Raw genomic sequence first — 22,718 nt, 5'->3', positions numbered from 1 at the left:
CACAGAACCCGTTGAGGTGCAAAATGTGGAGCTCCACACGTTCAACAAGCTCGCATTACATTCAGGATCTGTTTATTTAGACAAGTTGATTGGCCCCCTGATAATGCTTTTTTTTTCTTGTTATGCATGTAGGTGGTTGGTGCTCAGTTGCTCTGGGTATTCAAAGTATAAATAGAAACAAGCTATGTGTAACTGTTAAAAAAAGAAAAAGAAATATCAGTTGGGACAGCAACTGTAGACTGTGATTTTCAGTTATTCCAGTTAGAATTTCCATTCATTTCTATTCTATGCCACTAGAATTTTTTTATTTAATTTAATTTAAATTAAAAAATGGTTTATGGTTTTTCCAAAATCTCTAAACAAAGACCCAAACTATCAATTGTCTACCTATAGCTTTCAAGCTACATCCAATAACTTGGCACAGACCTTTCGATTTTCATACATTGGACGATCAAATATAGCATACACCCTGTCTGCACCAGACAAGAGCGGTGTGATGCGACAAAAGCAAATCAATCCCATTATAATCAATGACACCGTCTACACTGGATGCGTAAATCACGTCGTGCCAACGGTAAACGACTCTGTGGAGACTCACAGCATGTGGAGGCTCATGCTACTCTCCACGATCCACACACAACTCACCACACGCCCCATTGAGAGCGAGAACCACTAATCATCACCACGAGGAGGTTACCCTATGTGACTCTACCCTCCCTAGCAACCGGGCCAGTTTGGTTGCTTAGGAGACTCATAGCATGTGGAGGCTCATGCTACTCTCCGCGATCTACACACAACTCACCACACGCCCCATTGAGAGAACCACTAATCACCACCACGAGGATGTTACCCCATGTGACTCTACCCTCCCTAGCAACCGGGCCAATTTGGTTGCTTAGGAGACTCATAGCATGTGGAGGCTCATGCTACTCTCCGCGATCCACACACAACTCACCACACGCCCCATTGAGAGCAAGAACCACCAATCGTGACCACGAGGAGGGTACCCTATGTGACTCTACCCTCCCTAGCAACCGGGCCAATTTGGATGCTTAGGAGACTCATAGCATGTGGAGGCTCATGCTACTCGCCGCGTTCCACGCACAACTTACTACACGCCTCATTGAGTGCGAGAACCACTAATCACCACCACGAGGAGGTTACCCCATGTGACTCTACCCTCCCTAGCAACCGGGCCAATTTGGTTGCTTAGGCGACTCACAGCATGTGGAGGCTCATGCTACTCTCCGCGTTCCACGCACAACTCACCACACGCCTCATTGAGAGCAAGAACCACTAATCGTGACCACGAGGAGGTTACCCCATGTGACTCTACCCTCCCTAGTAACCGGGCCAATTTGGTTGCTTAGGAGACCTGGCTGGAGTCACTCAGCACGCCCTGAATTCAAACTCGCGACTCCATGGGTGGTAGTCAGCGTCAATACTCGCTAAGATACCCTGTCTAGCTTTTTAACATTAGCAAGGCATCAGTTCACCGGTATTATAGGATCTCTACCTGGATTACATAGAAATGTGGAAAGCTTGTTAGTAAAAGTGGATTCACTGTCATTAACGACTCGCCAGTGACCTTTCCTTCTTCTAAGATCATTTGTGTTGGTTAACCTAGTGAAATTGAGCTATTTTAGTAACCCACTGTTGACTGAGTCATATTTGTTCGTCTTTGACCTCAATGTAGGTCAATGACCTTGAATGATCCTGACTGTCCCAGTTGGGCTCTTTGACCTCTGAGAGACACAAAGCTCTGGTTGTCTGTCCACTCACACATTAATTTCATCTATTCGTTCATTGCTTCCCTTTCTCATTATCTCACTCTTCAGCAACAGTGAATGAAAGAGTGTCTCTCTCTCTCTCTCTCTCTCTCTCTCTCTCTCGCTCTCTGTCTTTCTGTTCATCTGTCTCTCTCTCAGATGTCTTTGTCACTCAGAAACTATGTACAATAGTGTCAGTCGAACATGTTTAACACGTGACGTCTGACTGTTGCTTCCAAGTCCTTAAAACTCTTCAAAATTCTTTTTAGTTGCAAAAGAATTAGATAAGAAATGTTTGCGTTCATATTGACTTTTAATTGCAGACTTCTAAACGCAGTTTGTGGTAGAATGTCAGAGAGACACATGAGATTACAGTGCATTTTTGGACTTGCAAAAATCTAAATTTTCATGTGAATAAAGAAAGGAATATTTGTAGTTTGAACATTATTAGTGCTTCAGACATTTGTTTTGTTGGACAAGAAAAACTAGCTGTATACCATGTGACCAAAATTGTTTTTTTTGACCTTTGAAATTGTGTACAATTGAACAATTTACACCTGGAGCCACATTGAGAGCCCCATATCTCTGGAATCTAAACATATAGGGCTTACAAAATTAGGACATAAAAGGGCTAGTTTGTTCTGAAATAGAGTAGAAAAGGATATTCAGATATCTTTAAAACTTCTGGAGTTATAGGCCCTCCAACTTTGGAAAAACAACACAAAAAAGTGTTTTCCGTTTTTGGACTCGCAACATTGGCATATAATGGAAAAAAGGGTTGCTGAAATCCCTTTAACCCTCACTTTAAAGCTTAAAATAGGACCCAAATGTATCATAAAAGTCACATTTTTATAACATTTCAAGTCATTTCCCAGTGAAAATCTCTTGCGTCTCTTGATCATTCCAGTAAATATTTACAATTTTGCAATTTGCATCTGGAGCCACATTGAGAGCGCCATATCTCTGGGATTTAACTATAAAGGGCCTTCAAAATGCAGATACAAAAATTAAAATGAGTTCTGAACCAGATTCTTAAAGGATATTCAGATATCTTTAATACTTCTGGAGTTATAGGCCCTCCAACTTTGGAAAAACAACACAAAAAAGTGTTTTCCGTTTTTGGACTCACACCATTGGCATATAATGGAAAAAAAGGGTTGCTGAAATCCCTTTAACCCACACTTTAAAGATTAAAATAGGACCCAAATGTATCATAAAAGTTGAATTTTTTAATAACATTTCAAGTCATTTCCCAGCGAAAATCTCTTGCGTCTCTTGGTCATTCCAGTAAATATTTACAATTTTGCAATTTGCATCTGGAGCCACATTGAGAGCGCCATATCTCTGGGATTTAACAATAAAGGGCCTTCAAAATGCAGATACAAAAATTAAAATGAGTTCTGAACCAGAATCTTAAAGGATATTCAGATATCTTTAATACTTCTGAAGTTATAGGCCCTCCAACTTTGGAAAAACACAAGCTGAGAAAAAAGTGCTTTTCTCCCCATTTTTGGACTCACACCATTGGCATATAATGCAACAATGGGTGCTGAAGTCAACTGAATTTAACAATAGACCTCCTTATCTCTGTGTACAAATAAAATAACGACACTGCCACCTGTCTAAGGTTACTTTTTTGACCTGTAGTTTTGCTCCAAAATAGGCGAAAATTGCCTTTTTGACCCCTCTCAATAAAATAACGAATTACTCAGTAAATATCGATCCATAGTTGGATTTCATCATCATTTACGTCTACCTTTATCTAGAGAAAGTTTCAGCAAAATCAAACTTTTGTTTGAACATTTCAGCCATTTGGTTGAGTTGACATTGATATGCTAAATTTACAATGGATTCCTTTGACCTTGTAGCCCTCAAATGAACTGTTTACACTTCCATTGTGTAAGAATACCTCGATGAAGCATCACGTGTTTCTGAAACCTTGTCAGACCTCAAAATAGACCTATAGTGGCATGCACTTAAAAGCTTAGCACTTCAAAGATATGTGGTGTCCACAAAGTCACTTTTAAGCTCAGCTCCCGTGACCTTGTATCGCTCTCTGAATTTCTCTCTGTGTCAGAGAGATGCAACACAGACGTTTAGATAAGGCTATTTAGGGTGAGCTTAACTATATTTATGGCTAAAGGATTGGGAGGGAAGGCTTTTAGTATGACTACTATCTGACAAGCTATTATTTGTTGTGGCTTAATTAAGTGGGACGGAGATTTATGAGTGGATTGCCTGGTGGGGAAACAACCACAAATTAACAACTGATGTAAATGCTGCATTCAAGGTGATGTTTCCTATCCCAGCTAAATAGCCATTCTTAGGTTGGTTTCCTGTGTAAACACTGGTGCTTTCAAAACATTGATCTGTCTGCTTGAGCAGCTTGGCTCTGGCTTCATAATCTCAACCGATGCCGTGGGATTGGGGCGGGACTATCTGTCCCTCCGACCAATAGACAGCAACAGTACTCACTTATTCAGTGGCCTTGGTTTCAGATGTTTTTTCCATTCGTTTTTCCATATGGATTTCATAAAATCCCCCATGAACCAAACGAACCAGCTGTGAGCTGAATCACATCATTAAAAACTTGCAAAAAGTATCTGAAAAGCAGACAAACGTCTTTAATGAGGGAATGAACTACAATCACATGAATGACGAAATCAAATTGAAAACAATGGAAAAATAAACTATTTATTTACTGCAAAATATTCAGATGCATACAAATGTATCAGTAGTTCACAGTGCTTCATTGAAGTGGGCGGTCGCTGCAGAGCTCTTTTGGCGTGCTTTGTTTGCTGTGATTCCCTGATTGGTGGATTTCTTATCAGGGTATTATGGGTAGTGTAGTTCTTCACCAGGATTTCTGCGATTAAAGTAGTTTTTTAAATAAATGAAAGAAGATGAAAGAATGTGGAATGATTGTTTCAACATATGGATATACCATTGATTAACAACCTCGGAGCTCACGGTAGATCTGTCTTTAAACGTTTATAAGTTAAACATCAATTTCCCCGTGGAAAGAAAATGTATAGTTTTATATTAAAACTATTATTTATATTGTCAAGGCGGTTCTCACCTCCTCCTTTCCATTAATCCCTTTACACTGGTGCTGAAATTTGGGAAGGAGGAGGTATGCGCCATAGAAGAGTCCTTGCCACTACCATCCACCCCAACGGAGCAGCCGCGGCCATCCGCCGGAGGACGGAGGAGCCCGGCCGCCTGGAAGCGGAGGAACGGCCGCAGACCGCGAGGGGAGGAGGGGCTCCCAACCAACCGCCTGGAGCAGGGGCGGGAGAGACCCCTACCGTCCACCCAAAACGCGGCAGGGTGTTCCATCCGCCAGGGGCCGGAGGTCTTTTTCCAATCCGTCCGGGGAGGCGCGGCTGTCGTCCATTAGAGGGTGGAGGAGTGGCCGAGGACCAAGCTATGGCGTATCGGAGAACCGGCGGGTACGTGTTTTTTTCCTCTCTCTCTTCCACTGCCGCTCCGTGTTGGCCTTTCCCGCTCTTTTTAAAATGGTTTGTTAATTTCGCACGATCAACGTTACGGCGTGTAGGTGCCACACTTTTTTTTTGTTTCCCTCCCCTTGTCCCAGCCCTCATCCATGTAGACGGGGATGACCTGCCAGCAGACGGTGCGGAAGGCACGCCCCTCCCCAGGGAAATAGTGGGGGAGGGAAACACAGGGTGGAGGGCAGGGCCGGGTCGTGATTCCACACACCCGGCCCCTAATCAGGCTAATCAAGCCTCAGAGAGGGATAAAGGCCGACTGGAAGCTGCAGTGCGAGAGAGAGAGAGAGAGAGAGAGAGAGAGAGAGAGAGAGAGATTTACGGGCAGCTGTCCGACACCTGTGTGTGTGTGTGTGTGTGTGTGTGTGTGTGTTTGTCTTTTTGTTTCAGTTTTATATTAAAACTATTATTTATATTGTCAAGCCGGTTCTCGCCTCCTCCTTTCCATTAATCCCTTTACAAAGAGTTTGGGAAACTGTTCGATAACAGCCATTTTTAAATCCTTTTTTGCATACATTTTGCTAACCATGTGCTGTGGTCGCAGTAAAAATTCAATACAGTTCCTTTAACATCTCCATGTCGTTTTTCTCTTCCATCTCCAGGCTGATGTGTGATTTGCGCTCCGTTCCTGTCCGCCAACATGGTAGACATGGAGAAGCACTACTGTCCCCCGTCCCCATTGGAAGACTCTGTGTTGGACAGTCCCTTGTGCAGGGACTTCATCGGTGGGATTGAAGATTTGCAGGACATCTCTAAATCCATCGATGAAGACGCGCTCAGCAGCTTCGAAGTGACAGAGAACCATTCGTCAGGTCTGGGCTCGGGGTCGGAGAGCTCCACCGTGTTAGGTAAGAACTACACGCCTGGAATACCACAATAAAATGACACTTTACACACAACATGAAAGACAAGTTTTCCCGTCATTTGATCTTTAGATTCCAGGGATAGTAGAAGAGCATTTACGCTAACCCCAGCTATAGTGCCCCTTGTGGCAATTCCGAAAATGCAACGTCTTGTGAATATCTGCAGCAGGACTCAAAATGTATCTTATGTTAGCTAAAGTATCATGTGTCACCTAAACATGAGTCTTTTTACTCCCTCACATGTTTGCCTTTTTGACCTCGCTGCCTAGCAACGTTGACGTTTTTTGGTTTGTTATTAGGGGCTTGTGGTTCTGACACGTCTGACCTAGTTTTCACTTCTTAAAGATTAGCAAATCTTTACATTCCTGGTTGTAGATTTAAACCTCTGGGATGGAAAAGACTAGTTCTAGAATCTTAAACTGTTGTTTCTCCATATAACAGTTACATGACACACAATAGTGCTGAATTATAAGAAATTGCACAAAGAGAGAAAAGTATGGATTGTAGATTGAGATTGAAACAGCTTACATGAGAAAAGAGGAAATGACATCATGGAAAAGTTTTTGAGGCAGCAGATAATTGTAATGCTCATACATGTTTGAGGTCAACAGATATGTAGAAATAAGCCCAGACTTACAGTTTTACCAAAAACATTTATTTTAAGTAATGATTAGAAATGACTCCATATTCACACTCGCATTCATAATCAATTTCTTTGTTGTTTTCATAACCTGTGAAGCAAAACTACACAAGATAATAAAACTTGTTTTCTCAGAGGATGCGTCTTGAAAAGTGTAAAAGTGTAACTTTCTTTCCAGATATTCACTTATAACATTTGTAGTAATTTTATTGAATGGCAACAATTTTTGATAGCATTAGTTTACAGCATTAGTTAACACGATTAAACAATGAAGAATACTTGTACAGCATTTATTCTTGGTTAATGTTAATTGTATATGAAGCTGTATATGTGAACATTAGTTAATGCATTATGAACTAACATTAACTAACAATTAACAGTTGTATTGTTTTTAAAAACATTTTAATAAATGCTGTTAAAAATATATTATTAATTGTTAGTTAATAACGAATGCATTAAGTAATGTTAATGAATGGAATTTTATTGTAAAGTTATTTTAATATTTAATTTAATTTATTTTAATATTTAATGTTATTTATTTTAATATTTAATTTAATTTATTTTAATATTTAATGTAATTTATTTTAATATTTAATTTAATTTATTTTAATATTTAATGTAATTTAATGTATTTTAATATTTAATGTAATTTATTTTAATATTTAATGTAAGTTATTTTAATATTTAATGTAATTTAATGTATTTTAATATTTAATTTAATTTATTTTAATATTTTATTTAATTTATTTTCATATTTAATGTTATTTATTTTAATATTTAATTTAATGTAATTTATTTAATATTTAATTAAATTTATTTTCATATTTAATGTAATTTATTTTAATATTTAATTTAATTTATTTTAATATTTAATGTAATTTAATGTATTTTAATATTTAATGTAATTTATTTTAATATTTAATGTAAGTTATTTTAATATTTAATGTAATTTATTGTATTTTAATATTTAATTTAATTTATTTTTATATTTATTGTAATTTATTTTCATATTTAATTTAATTTATTTTCATATTTAATGTTATTTATTTTCATATTTAATGTAATTTATTTTAATATTTAATTTAATTTATTTTCATATTTAATTTAATTTATTTTCATATTTAATTTAATATAATTTATTTAATATTTAATTAAATTTATTTTCATATTTAATGTAATTTATTTTAATATTTAATTTAATGTAATTTATTTAATATTTAATTTAATTTATTTTCATATTTAATGTAATTTATTTTAATATTTAATTTAATTACATTTATTTTCATATTTAATGTAATTTATTTTCATATTTAATTTAATTTATTTTCATATTTAATTTAATATTTCTTGTAATTTATTTTCATATTTAATTTAATTTATTTTCATATTTAATGTAATTTATTTTCATATTTTATTTATTTTCATATTTAATGTTATTTATTTTCATATTTAATGTAATTTATTTTAATATTTAATTTAATTTATTTTCATATTTAATGTAATTTATTTTCATATTTAATTTAATGTAATTTATTTAATATTTAATTACATTTATTTTCATATTTAATGTAATTTATTTTAATATTTAATTTAATGTAATTTATTTAATATTTAATTTAATTTATTTTCATATTTAATGTAATTTATTTTAATATTTAATTTAATGTAAATTTATTTTCATATTTAATGTAATTTATTTTAATATTTAATTTAATTTATTTTCATATTTAATTTAATATTTCTTGTAATTTATTTTAATATTTAATTTAAATTAATATTTCATGTAATTTATTTAAATATTTAATTTAAGTAAGGTTGCATTAGTTAACATTAGATAACACAATAGTTATCATGAATTAATAATGAACAATACAGCATTTATTAATCTTTATTAATGTGAATTTCTTAAAACAATATTTACATACTTTTTACTAATACATGTTTTGCATTAACTTTTGTATGTTAGCACTTAATGCAATATGAACGAACAATAAACAATAAATGTTAGGTATTTTGATAACCTAACAATCACTAAGAGTAATACATACTGTGAAAAATGATAGTTAATTGTTAGTTAATGATACTCAATGCAATTTACTGTGCATTAGGTAACATTACTTAATCATGTTAACTAATAGAACCTTATTTTAAAGTGTTACCATTTAATTGTATTTAATTTGGTTTAAAATGACATTTTAGTTTCGTTCAGTTTAGTTTCTCACAGATATTTTTGCACTGTAAAATGCCTGAATGAGCTTGATTTCTAATGTTTGTGTTTGTTTGCTCTCTTGTGTAGATGCTCTGACACCAGCGTCGAGCCCGTCGTCAGGCGTGTATGGTGGCCCAGCGGGACAGGAAGAGTTCACCTCCACCTCACTGAATTTGGAGTGCAGGGTGTGCTCGGACCGTGCGTCAGGATACCACTATGGCGTTCACGCTTGTGAAGGATGCAAGGTAAGACTGATGTTGATGCTACTCTATTTTAAGACAATATAATATATATATATATATATATATATATTATTTAAATGGTAAACAATCTATACAATGGCAAGAAAAAGTATGTGAACCCTTTGGAATTAGCTGGTTTTCTGCATTATTTGGTCATAAAATGTGATCTCACCTTCATCAAAGTCACAAATAACATCACATAATGTGCTTAAGCTGACAAAACACAAACAATTAAAATCTTTAATGTCTTTATTGAACACATCCCATTAAACATTCACAGTGCTGTGGAAAAAGTATGTGAACCCCTAGGCTAATGACATCAATAAAAGCTCATTAGAGTCAGGAGTTGGCATCCAATTAATGAAACGAGATTAGAGGTGTGGGTTAGAGTTACTTTGACTTATAAAAAGCACTCAAACATTTTGAGCTTGCTATTCACAAGAAGCATCTGCTGACGTGGACCATGGCTCTCAGAAGACCTATGTCAAGAATGGTTGCTTTGCATAAAGCTGGAAAGGGTTATAAAGTTATCTGGAAGAGTTTAGATATTCATCTGTCCACAGTTAGACAAATTGTCTATAAATGGAGATGATTTAGTACTATAGATACTCTCACTAGAAGTGGCCGTTAGATATTCATCTGTCCACAGTTAGACAAACTGTCTATAAATGGAGATGATTTAGTATTATTGGTACTCTCACTAGAAGTGGCCGTTAGATATTCATCTGTCCACAGTTAGACAAACTGTCTATAAATGGAGATGATTTAGTATTATTGGTACTCTCACTAGAAGTGGCCGTTAGATATTCATCCGTTCACAGTTAGACAAACTGTCTATAAATGGAGATGATTTAGTACTATTGGTACTCTCACTAGAAGTGGCCGTTAGATATTCATCTGTCCACTGTTAGACAAACTGTCTATAAATGGAGATGATTTAGTACTATAGGTACTCTCACTAGAAGTGGCCGTAGATATTCATCTGTCCACAGTTAGACAAACTGTCTATAAATGGAGATGATTTAGTACTATAGGTACTCTCTCTAGAAGTGACCGTTAGATATTCATCTGTCCACAGTTAGACAAACTGTCTATAAATGGAGATGATTTAGTACTATAGGTACTCTCACTAGAAGTGGCCGTAGATATTCATCTGTCCACAGTTAGACAAACTGTCTATAAATGGAGATGATTTAGTACTATAGGTACTCTCACTAGAAGTGACCGTTAGATATTCATCTGTCCACAGTTAGACAAACTGTCTATAAATGGAGATGATTTAGTACTATAGGTACTCTCACTAGAAGTGGCCGTTAGATATTCATCTGTCCACAGTTAGACAAACTGTCTATAAATGGAGATGATTTAGTACTATAGGTACTCTCACTAGAAGTGGCCGTTAGATATTCATCTGTCCACAGTTAGACAAACTGTCTATAAATGGAGATGATTTAGTACTATAGGTACTCTCACTAGAAGTGACCGTTAGATATTCATCTGTCCACAGTTAGACAAACTGTCTATAAATGGAGATGATTTAGTACTATAGGTACTCTCACTAGAAGTGGCCGTAGATATTCATCTGTCCACAGTTAGACAAACTGTCTATAAATGGAGATGATTTAGTACTATAGGTACTCTCACTAGAAGTGGCCGTTAGATATTCATCTGTCCACAGTTAGACAAACTGTCTATAAATGGAGATGATTTAGTACTATAGGTACTCTCACTAGAAGTGGCCGTAGATATTCATCTGTCCACAGTTAGACAAACTGTCTATAAATGGAGATGATTTAGTTCTATAGGTACTCTCACTAGAAGTGGCCGTTAGATATTCATCTGTCCACAGTTAGACAAACTGTCTATAAATGGAGATGATTTAGTTCTATAGGTACTCTCACTAGAAGTGGCCGTTAGATATTCATCTGTCCACAGTTAGACAAACTGTCTATAAATGGAGATGATTTAGTACTATAGGTACTCTCACTAGAAGTGGCTGTTAGATATTCATCTGTTCACAGTTAGACAAACTGTCTATAAATGGAGATGATTTAGTACTATAGGTACTCTCACTAGAAGTGGCCGTAGATATTCATCTGTCCACAGTTAGACAAACTGTCTATAAATGGAGATGATTTAGTACTATAGGTACTCTCACTAGAAGTGGCCGTAGATATTCATCTGTCTACAGTTAGACAAACTGTCTATAAATGGAGATGATTTAGTACTATAGGTACTCTCTCTAGAAGTGGCCATCCAGCCAAGATGACTCAAAGAACACACCACAGAATGATCAATGAGGTAAAAAAGAACCCAAGAGTGACAGATAAAGTCATTGTTTTATGGGATGTGTTCAGTAAAGACATGAAAGATTATAATTGTTTGTGTGTTGTCAGCTGAAGCTGATTCTGTTTGTTTATACTTGTGACTTTGGTAAAGATGAGATCACATTTTATGAGCAATTAATGCAGAAAACCAGCTAATTCCAAGGGGTTCACATACTTTTTCTTGTCACTGTAAATCATAGTTGTACTCCCTTGGAAAATCATGACATTAGGAACTTTAGTGTGGATGTCGCCTAAATCTAAATATATGTTGTATTTGTCATTTTGGCGGCTGTATGTTCATCTTCCCACTTTAAAATGAGTTTTTAAGATTCACTCTACAGCTAAATTATTTGTATAAATATGAAGTATAGAGGCATTATGGCACAAGAGGCTCTGGATGATATCAACTCTACACACACACACACACACACCAGTCCTGGCCTCAGGCCCGAAATAAACCCCAAGACACACTCTCCGATTGGCTTGGAGCACAAGTGTCTCAGAAAGGTCATCAAGGAGTTTGTCTGCATGTCCTCATATCTGTGTCTAAAGGATGGACAAACATCTTTCGAGTGGACACAGTAGTCATAATATTGCTGCTAATTTGGGTAGAAGGACAGAAAATATTGTACATAGTTCTTGCCACATAACGTGTCTAACTGGTGCATTCTTAAAGGGAAACAGGACCCTTCGATTTTATGGTAAAATTAGTCAATTTTGATGTATTTATAACGTATGATAAAACACTGCAACACTTTTCAATTGCCCTTAATCCTGATTTTAAGGTTGTTATGAGGTGTTGAGTTGTGTTTAATATATCTCAGTATGTGTATTAATATATCTCGGGAGCGTTGGTCGTCTTTGGCATTTTAATGTACTCTCTGGTCCAGAGTGTTACTGTAATAAAATGTCCTCCACCTGGCTTACTGTTATTAATACAGCTGATGCCGTAATATACAATAAATCATATCTGAATTGAGAATAAATGATTTTAAGGCTGTATAAATGCTACATATTGTATCATCAGATCACATTGCATTTATTTAACCCCACTGAAGTAGGTTGACCATTGGCCTTGTGGCTTGACTTAAGCCGACACATAACTTATGCCTAGACTGGGTGAATGTCAGGGTCAAGGCCAGAGCTTTAAAAAAGAGCTTCCTGGGTTCCTTTTGAAGTGGAGAAGGTGACAAGTGACATTCCTCTGTTAAAAAAATATTTATCCCTTGTAGAAAATATACTAAATGTACACACACAAAACCATTAGGATAAGGAATTGTCATAATAAGTGCAGTTTTTTTAGACATAAGGCATTGACAGACATTAGGCGCTTATATTTCCAAACTTTTACATTTTCTGAAATAAAAAAAAATTAAAAAACACATGTCTGTGTTAAGGTCCCCACCCCGATGATAGGGTATTGTGGGTGGTTGTTATTTGGTTGCTAGGGTGTTGTGGGTGCTTGTTATGTGGTTGCTAGGATATTGTGGGTGGTTGCCAGGGTGTTGTTATATGTTTGCCATAGGAAGCGGTTTCTCCTGCAATGCTATTTGGTTGCTAGGGTGTTGTGGGTGCTTGTTATGTGGTTGCTAGGATATTGTGGGTGGTTGCCAGGGTGTTGTTATATGTTTGCCATAGGAAGCGGTTTCTCCTGCAATGCTATTTGGTTGCTAGGGTGTTATTGGTGGTTGTTATGTGGTTGAAAGATTATTGTGGGTGGTTGCCAGGGCATTGTTGTTTGTTTGCCATAGTAAGTGGTTTATCCTGCATTGCTATTTGGTTGCTAGGGTGTTGTGGGTGGTTGCTAGGGCGTTGTTATTTGTTTGCCAAAGTATGTGGTTTATCCTGCATTGCTTTTTGGTTGCTAGGGTGTTGTAGGTGGTTGCTAGGGTTTTGTGGGCAGTTGCCAGTGTGTTGTTATTTGTTTGCTATAGTAAGCGATTTATCCTGCATTGCTATTTGGTTGCTAGGGTGTTGCTAGGGTGTTGTTATTTATTTGCCATAGAAAGTGGTTTGTCCTGCGATGTTATTTGGTTGCTAGGGTGATTTGGGTGGTTGCCAGGGTGTTGTTGTTTGATTACCATAGTAAGTGGTTTGTCCTGCATTGCTATTTGGTTTATAGGGTGTTGTGGGTGGTTTTTATGTAGTTGCTAGGTTTTTTGTAGGTGGTTGCCAGGAGGTTGCTATTTATTGCAATAGTGTTCTAAGTGGTTTGTAGTGCATTGCTGTGTGGTTGCTAGGGTGTTGTGGGTGGTTGCCATGGCATTGTTGTTTGGTTGCTAAAGTGTTCTTAATGGTTTGTAGTGCATTGTTATGTGGTTGCTAGGATGTTGCAAGTGGCCTGGAGCTGACTCTGGCGTGGCTGTGGCATGGCCTGGAGCTGACTCTGGCGTGGCTGTGACATGGCCTGGAGCTGACTCTGGCGTGGCTGTGACATGGCCTGGAGCTGACTCTGGCGTGGCTGTGACATGGCCTGGAGCTGACTCTGGCATGGCGGTCATGACGTGGAGCAAAGACGTAGAAGGGTCGAAACTAAGAGTCCTGGATGACTGGGAAAAGACCTCAGTGGTTGTGAACACGAGCAGACTCTTAGGAGTGACCTCTGTGGTCGTGGGCATGGACTGAGTCTCAGGAACAACCTCTGGGGTCATGGCCGTAGATAGAGACTTGGGGATGACCTCTATGGTCATGGGCATAGGCAGAGACTCAGAAAAGACCTCCATGGTTGTGTACATGGGCAGAGATTCGGAGACGACCTCTGTGGTCGTGAACATGGGCAGAGATTCTGAAATGAAAGCCTTTCTCCTCCTCCTCCAGGAGGCTGAATTTGGCAGCGCAGGCTCTGGGACAGATGAGGCTGCAACGCTGGCTCTGGGAAAGACAATGCTTCCAGCTCGTTGGCCGTGGCAGGTGTGTGTGTTGACTCGGTAGCCGTGGCAGGCGTGGGTGTTGGCTTGTCTACCATGATGTGGGATGCTGTCTCGTCGACCATGACGTGGGACGCTGGCTCGGTATCCGCCTCTCCCACAGTGAACTTGACCGACGGGACGTAACACGTGTAGTGAAGGCAGCACAGCGGGTCGTTGGATCTGAGCTCACAAGCCTGGATGAGTTACATTCAAACAGACTCCTTAAGAAGGCTAGGAGCATTAGCAAAGATCCAACTCATCCGGGACACCAACAGTTTGAGCTGTTGCCATCAGGAAGGTGGTTCAGAATAGTGGCAACAAGGACAAATAGCCTGAAAAACAGCTTTTTTTCACAGGCTGTAAATTCCCTAAATTCTCCACCTGTGCTGCTATTGATCGACCCCATCCATAACATACATACTAGGACTGATCTAGGATGAGATACTCATTTTGTTGCATGTCCTGCCACATTGTGTAATGTCCCAGCATGCAAATATATGTTTAATATTATTATTTTGTGCACATTACTGTAGGTGTAGGCACTTTGTGTGAGCTATTTAGAGATGATGCTACTCAACATTTAATTGTAAAATCAATAACAAAAAATTAATCAATCAATCAATCAATCAGTCTATGTGCCCCCCACCTCCACACCGAGTACTCAACGAGTACTTGAGTAATTACTTCAAGTACTCGAGTAGACAAAATTACAATAAACGCATAATTTATTGCTATATGGTTGAAAGGGTGTTGTGGGTGGTCCCCAGTACGTTGCTATTTGGTTGCTAAAATGTTCAGAGTGGTTTGTAATGCATGGCTATGTGGTTGCTAGGGTGGCCCAGGTGTGGGTGATTTCTAGGTGGTGCTTACTGGCCCAGTTCAAAAGTGTCCACCTGCAAGTCTTGATTTGGCTCAGGTACTTCTTTAAAGTAAGTCTAAGGGACGTTTTATCATCTACCAGGTGAAAAAGAAAGGTCAGATTGCTTAGAAAAGCAATAGCACACTTCTTCTCAACAAGCTGCACGATTTGAACACTTATTCATTGCCAGTCCCATCTGCTTAGTCTTTTCAGATGCCCATAATTTGGCCGCTTGCTCGCTGTGGTGGAACACAAGATCTGGATCATGTCATCTTCCAGCAGGACTGACACCCTTGCCGTTGCTGTCCTCAAGTTAACCTCTCCTCCTCTTCTTCCTCCTCATCTCACTCTATCTCCTGCCATCTGATCTCCCTTTCGAAACTGCAAGAGTGTTTCTAGGGACCAAATGTCTCAATAAGAGTGAAGCAACATTGATTCGTTAAAGACCCCAGTCACTTGTTTCTTGCCAGACTTACTTTGAAACTCTGCTCCACTGGCAAAGTGCTAGTTGTCTTCATCACTTAGCCATGTTGTGCAAGCTACTTTATTTAATACTTTGGATGCATTAATGATCTTCGGAACTGACCTGATTGTTCTTTTCAGGGGTTTGGAGAGTGCACAATAACACCGTGTCAGAACATATCGGGTGCTAAATATACTGTTATGAGACACTGGATTTTGGACTATTATATCTCTTAGTTTTCTTATTATTATGTTGGCTTGAAAACACCAACATACTGTTGTTATTCTAAAGACTTTGTTTAGGGTTTTTCGAGAATCCCCAACCCAAGACCAAAATCGTCAGTTGTAACTCCTCCTTGAGCTTTCAAGCTACATCCACCAAACTTGGCACAGACCTTCAGGTTGTTCTGTCTCAGGTTACCATGTCGTTTTTAGCTGATTGGACAAACAAGAATTTGTAAACAAGGCATTGTAAAGCCAACATCAACGTTTGTCTTAAAAACCCTACCTATCTTTTTATTATTATTATTCCTCTGTCCTCAAGTCAATAGCAGCCACTTGAACCTTACAGTATATGGAGGAAAGTTGTGAAATTTGGCAGACTTATTGGGGTGGGCCTCAATATTCTTCTGACCAGCTTCGAGGTCTCCCAGTCCAACCGTTTAATGCCATCACCAGTTTAAAGTTTGACTTTTCTATTGCTTAAAACTTTTTTAAAAGATTTTTTTTCCCCGTGATTGCTTCACTTCTCATGCAGAGTTGATCGAAACTGATATTTTCAATGTACGTTTTATCATTTACGCAATAATGTAAAATATATCATTTATATGATGTTTCAGAACGCCCCGGGGTCAAATGATGTCAAAGTCATAACTAGACTTGACTACTGTAACGCTCTCATTGCAGGCCTTCCTGCATGTGCTATTAGACCTCTGCAAATGATCCAGAATGCAGCAGGACGTCTGGTCTTTAATGAGCCTAAGAGAGCACATGTTACACCACTCTTTGTCTCTCTCCACTGGCTGCCGGTTCATGCACATACTAAATTCAAGGCCCTGATGCTGGCATACAAAACAGTCACTGGGTCTGCTCCAGCATACCTAAAAACATTTATGCAGAGCTACACGCCCGCCAGAAGCCTGCGGTCGTCTAAGGAACGTCGCCTTGTCGTACCAAAACAAAGAGGCACCAAAACACTTTCCCGGACTTTCAGTTTCATCATACCACGGTGGTGGAATGACCCTCCCAACTCCATCCGGGAAGCTAACTCAATCTCTATCTTCAAAAAACACATCTTTTCCAAAAGCACTTAACCGGTCACAAAAAAAAAAATAATAATAATAATTATTTTTAATGCAAAAAGAAATTTATTGACATTTCTTGTTGCACTTAAATCTGTTTTGTATACTATTCTGATGATAGTGAAACTTTGTAATATGGCACTTTTCATACCACTGTCTCCTTAAGATGATTCGCTGATGTTTTCCTCTTTTGTAAGTCGCTTTGGATAAAAGCGTCTGCCAAATGAATAAATGTAAATGTAAAGTTTGTTTTGTTTGGATAATGTGAGCGCTGCTTTCCGAACTCGGGTGCACACCCCACAAACCGCACCTGGGTCCACTTGAAAAGGCGGTCTGGGGTACGGTTCATGTGAACTCTGGTACGGTTCGCTGCTGATATGAATGCAATCGTACCAAATCGCGGAAGTGAACCACTTGTTATGATGTTAATTTGCACCTTTACAGACTCGCTATCACAATAAATATGGTAAAATGCATTTCTCCTACCTGCTACTGTCCAAATACACCACCTTCAGAGAGCAGCTCACATTCTCATCTCTTGCAGCACATCCGCGGGCTCGCGGCATACAAATGCTAATATTCATCATGTCATTGCACATTCAATGCATCCGCAGGAGACAAACACAAGTGTTGTTCTGTGCACGGCAAGTTTTCGTGGTAAATCCAAAGAGACAAACTTGTTGTTAACTAGACACAGCTGCCGATTGTACTCACTTTAATGACGTAATCGGACTGCGGTTCAGACCCAAATAATATGACGTGAACTAAGGCTGCCACTAACGATTATTTTGATCATTGACTAATCTAGCGATTATTAGAACGATTATTCGACTATTTGGGCGATTATTGCAACGATTAATCATTAACTCTTAACCGACTATTCAGCTTGTGCTCCGACTTACAAGGTTGTATTAAACGCGCTTACTAACAATACAGAGGACAAACTCATCTATTAATAATACCACTAAATAACGTTCATTGAAATAAAGAAAAAAATACTTTAAAATGAACTGTGTTTTGTTTTGTTTTCCATTTAAAAATATCAAAAAATCCTTAAAACAAGATACATTTATTTGAGAAGCAACATGATATTTAGACTTGCTTTCAGAGAATGTACGGCGGTAATTTCTGAGTTTATTCATATGAGTAGATTTTGTATATAAGTGTAGTAGGTCCTTGTGATGGCGTGGTTACTCTCCTCAATCCGGGTGGTGGAGGAAAAGTCTGGTTTGTCTGGGACCGTCAGTCCACGCATCTTATCACGTGACTCGTTGTGCATGACACCGCGGAGACTCACAGCATGTGGAGGCTCATGCAACTCTCCACGATCCACACACAACTCACCACACGCCCCATTGAGAGCGAGAACCACTAATCACCACCACGAGGAGGTTACCCCATGTGACTCTACCCTCCCTAGCAACCGGGCCAATTTGGTTGCTTAGGAGACCTGGCTGGAGTCACTCAGCACGCCCTGGATTCGAACTCGTGACTATTCGACGACAATTTTTTATTGTTGACAATGTCGATAATGTCGACTAATCGTTTCAGCCCTAATGTGAACACAGACCAGCGCGGGCAGTGGGAGGGGGAGGAAACAAACTTGGGTTCGGTCCAAGCTATCGAACCAAGTGTGAAAGCACCCTTAAGTCACCATACTGATCAGTCCTGAGTCACCATGCCTGTAAGGTAGAAAGAGTGTTTCCAAGAGAGGAATCCCCAGCAGCTTCAAGGACAAATGAGGACAAACACAACGTATGAATGTGCTGCCAGGCTATTTAGAGAACAGACTGGTTTGGATTGTGTACACACATTTCTGGCATGTTTAATACTGATATATAAATTAAAAATAGTGAAACGTGTCTTCAAGGGGCCAAAGATAGAACCATGTACAGATATTAAAAGCAAGTAATGACCTTACTTTGATGTGTGTATTTAATGGGTGGATTTGATATGGCCTGCTCATTAGTAATTGTGTGTTGCTGTTGGTTTTGTAGCTGATGTTTCTCACTTGGTTCTTTTCCTCTCCGTTGTAGGGTTTCTTCCGTCGGACAATTCGTCTCAAACTGGAGTACGATAAGTGTGTACGGCGCTGTAAGATCCAAAAGAAGAACCGAAACAAGTGCCAATACTGTCGCTTTCAGAAGTGCCTCTCTGTGGGAATGTCTCACAATGGTGAGTATTATGTATAGCAGAAGTAACGTTGTTACAGTCTTATGTTTACATCATGACTGGATGCACCATATTTGTAGAGTTGAGTTTCTTTACTAATAGACACCCAGGAATGGACCAGCCAAGGCCTGTTAAAACATACGGATAGTGTTGTCCCCCTTTTTTTTCTTGGGGGGAATTAGTGATGAGTTGGTCATTAAAGAGTTTAGGAATGGCCGGAATGGTGGCGTCTCCCCTCCAGAGATGGGGGGTGGGGAGTGGGGGGGGGGGGTAGGCCAGTCCGGACAGCACCCCGGCCTGAATCGGGTGGTAGGAGTGTGACAAGGAGGAGGGCATGGCTGGGCCCTGAGGGTGCATGGCTGCCTCAGGGCCCAGAGAGCGACAGAGGGGAGCTGGAGACGCCAGTTCAGGATAGAGAGAGAGACACACATGGCCGCGCTGTGTGTGTTTATGTTGTTTTAAGTTCAGTTGTATCATTATGTTGACTGTCCTGCCGGTTCCCGCCTCCTCCTTCCCCATCCTGAACCCGTTACAATGAGATTTGAGAGTTTTTACTAGAATAACAACATAACTTCTTGTCTATTTCTGACACAAAGCTATCATATGGCTTTAAAAGATTTTAAATGCATCACACGAGTACTTTGGACTACTTTTATGGTGCTTTTGTTTGGTCCGTTTTGGAGCTTCACTCCTCTGCTCACAATATTTTTTGATTGTTTGCAAACGAGCAGCCTTTGAGATTCTTATAGATATCTTATTTTGTGTTCTAAAAAAACAAGATATATGCATTTTGGACATTGCAGTGACATTCTGGCTAATCTTTGACTAAATTAGCAGTGTAAAAGCTAACATTTTGTTTTGTTTTTCCTTGTCACATCATTGGAGTGACCTCTTGTGCTGACCCCTCCATAGTTTTTAGTCTGGAGTCAAAGGTCATCTTTTAAGAGGCCCGCTAACACTGCAAGCCCAACGGAACCTTGTATCTCACACAAACTTTATGACCAGCAAAGGCATGTGTTGAAATCACTCTGTGGTCAAAATCTATAATCCAAACCATATATTAAAAGGCTGACCCTTTGAGTCACCCTAACCTCATTCCTCTAGTCTAACCCATGTAGGTTAAAGATTAAAATTAGCAGACGTGAGAGGAGTGGTGTAACGTCACTAGCGTCAGTGCTAAACAGGCTGACAGACATCAAAGCTTGCATCTAAAAGGTGTTTAAAAGGTTATCAATGAGATGTGGTTAGAATATGAGCATTAAAAGTTTGCTGTAATGATATAGAGGTTTCAGCGCATATGTGCATATAAATGATTCATGAATTATGTGTCTGTGTGTATGTGCACCTGTGTGTTTACAGACTAGGGCTTCAACAAACGATTATTTTGATAATCGACTAATCTAAGGATTATTAGAACGATTAATCATTAGCTCTTAATCGACAATTCAGCTTGTTCCTAGAGTTAAGAGGTTGTATTAAACTGATATGATTACAAAAGCTTGAAAAGCTGGGTTTAAAAATAGACAGCATTGTGTAAGCAAGCGGCGCCCTCTAGCGGTCTGGATTACATTTTCTATTATCTATTACACCACTATAGAATTTAAAAGGCCATCTTGTTCCTTTTGTTCTGTTTTCAACATGTACACTGAAAATAAATGTTTTCATTGCCTTTGAACTTAGAGTGATACATAGTACATAAGTAAAAGAATAATTGAGAGTTTCTTGAACATCTTTGGCTTAAAAATCAATAAGTACCACTAACCCAAACAGTCAAGTACAGAACTGAGGTTATGGGGAATACCCTTAATAATTTAAGCTGTTTTTTTGTTGTTGTTTTTTTTTGGTCAAAGGGAACTTATTGGGGCATTTAATTAGGAATGATTAAGAATTCATAGTTATTTAGTTGTTTTGTGTAAAGTCACCATTAGGGCGATTGGTGTTCCCTTTAGTGAACTTTAATCCTGTTTAATCCATGTAATTTTACTTGCGCATGTTCTTTTGAGCAATTCAATTAGGTATAAATAATAATATTAAAGTTAATTTGAAACCTATCACAGCTGGAATGGCGAGATCAAATCCAAGGCGTGCTGAGTGACTCCAGCAAGGTCTCCTAAACAACCAACATTGGCCTGGTTGCTAGGGAGGGTAGAGTCACATGGGGTAACCTCCTTGTGGTCGCTATGATGTGGTTCTCACTCTCGGTGGGGCACGTGGTGAGTTGTGCGTGGATGCCGCGGAGAATAGCGTGAAGCCTCCACACGCGCTACGTCTCCGCAGTAACACACTCAACAAGCCACATGATAAGATGCGCGAATTGACGGTCTCAGACGTGGAGGCAACTGAGATTCGTCCTCCGCCACCCAGATTGAGAAGAGTTACTATGCCACCACGAGGCCTTAGAGCGCATTAGGAAATTGTGGAGAAAATGGGAGGGAAATTCGAAATTGGGGAGAAAATGGGAGGGAAAAAAATGTTAATTTGAAACAAGACGCTATGAGTTGTTTAATCTTATTCGCGTGACCTACATTTTTAAGTAAATAAAGTTGAATGAACTGATACATTTATGTATATCTAACAAAGGTTTTCTAGTTATGCTGACATACAATGACCATATGTTGATTGTACCTAAAAAGCGTGATGCAAAAATGCTACGCATATATATTAAGTAAATCCAACACATCTTTTTTTTTCAATGTATTTACACAATAAATACATTATATTGTATGTATTTCAATGTTAGTACATAGTAGTTAAAGACACCTAATGTAAAGTGGGACCAAAATACCCTTTTATACACACCCATTTAAAATATCGACTGCTGTCCCTCACGTCCGCATATGTGCGCTTGTATGTTGGGGGAATCCTGGATTATGGTGTAAGAGGAAAGCCCCACTATTGCAGCAGAACTGCGCTGCAATAGTGGGGCTTTCCTCTTACGTCATAATCCGGAAATAAAGCGAAGCAACAGAGAATAAAAAAGAGAAGTCTTCCTCAGATCTCATGTTTTTTATTTACACCAGCGTTGCAGGGAAATGATATTGTTGTGGAGAAAGCTGCTCACCGACCGATCCGCATGTATACAGGAATAAAGAGAAAGTGATAACTCAGTGTGTAACTCTTCCTGCACTGTTTTGTATTACAGACATAAATGATACCTCAAATCATGCGGCTTGTTGAGAGGTGTGCTGCAACGTTATTAAGCAATAAGATTTATGATTTTCTCAGAAAATGTGCAAACTTTGGTTGTAATCTCAAATGTTGATTCAATGTTCAAGGCAAAGTTTAATGTTACTCAATTCCTCTGGGCAGGCTTCTAAGACACCAGGCATCCTGAGCTGACAAAACGTGTAAATAATGACCAGTGACTTCAGCAAATATAATTCATGTTTGATCAGCGGTACTTGTGGTAGTTTTGCAAGAGATTTTGCTGAGTGTGGATTTACAGAAACAACT

General features: G+C 38.6%; 1 protein-coding gene across 3 annotated transcripts in view; it reads left to right on the top strand.

Annotated features, from left to right (window-relative positions):
- pparab (peroxisome proliferator-activated receptor alpha b) overlaps nt 1–22,718 on the top strand; it is a 51,574-nt gene that overhangs the window by 13,308 nt on the left and 15,548 nt on the right. For 2 of the 3 annotated variants that reach the window (XR_007969846.1, XM_052119599.1), the window contains exons 2-4: nt 5,884–6,129; nt 9,081–9,238; nt 19,130–19,268. Coding sequence is in view for 2 of the 3 variants with exons in the window: in XM_052119599.1 (XP_051975559.1) it covers nt 5,922–6,129; nt 9,081–9,238; nt 19,130–19,268 (505 nt within the window). In the remaining variant the exon portion in view is untranslated. Of the gene's footprint in view, nt 1–5,094; nt 5,222–5,883; nt 6,130–9,080; nt 9,239–19,129; nt 19,269–22,718 lie in introns of those variants that run through there. The other variant, XM_052119600.1, reaches the window with a different exon arrangement.

Source organism: Xyrauchen texanus, chromosome 46 (genome assembly GCF_025860055.1).
Source record: "Xyrauchen texanus isolate HMW12.3.18 chromosome 46, RBS_HiC_50CHRs, whole genome shotgun sequence".
Classification (NCBI taxonomy): domain Eukaryota; kingdom Metazoa; phylum Chordata; class Actinopteri; order Cypriniformes; family Catostomidae; genus Xyrauchen; species Xyrauchen texanus.
Note: the sequence above shows the minus strand (reverse complement) of the source record. Positions and strands in the feature narration are given on the sequence as shown.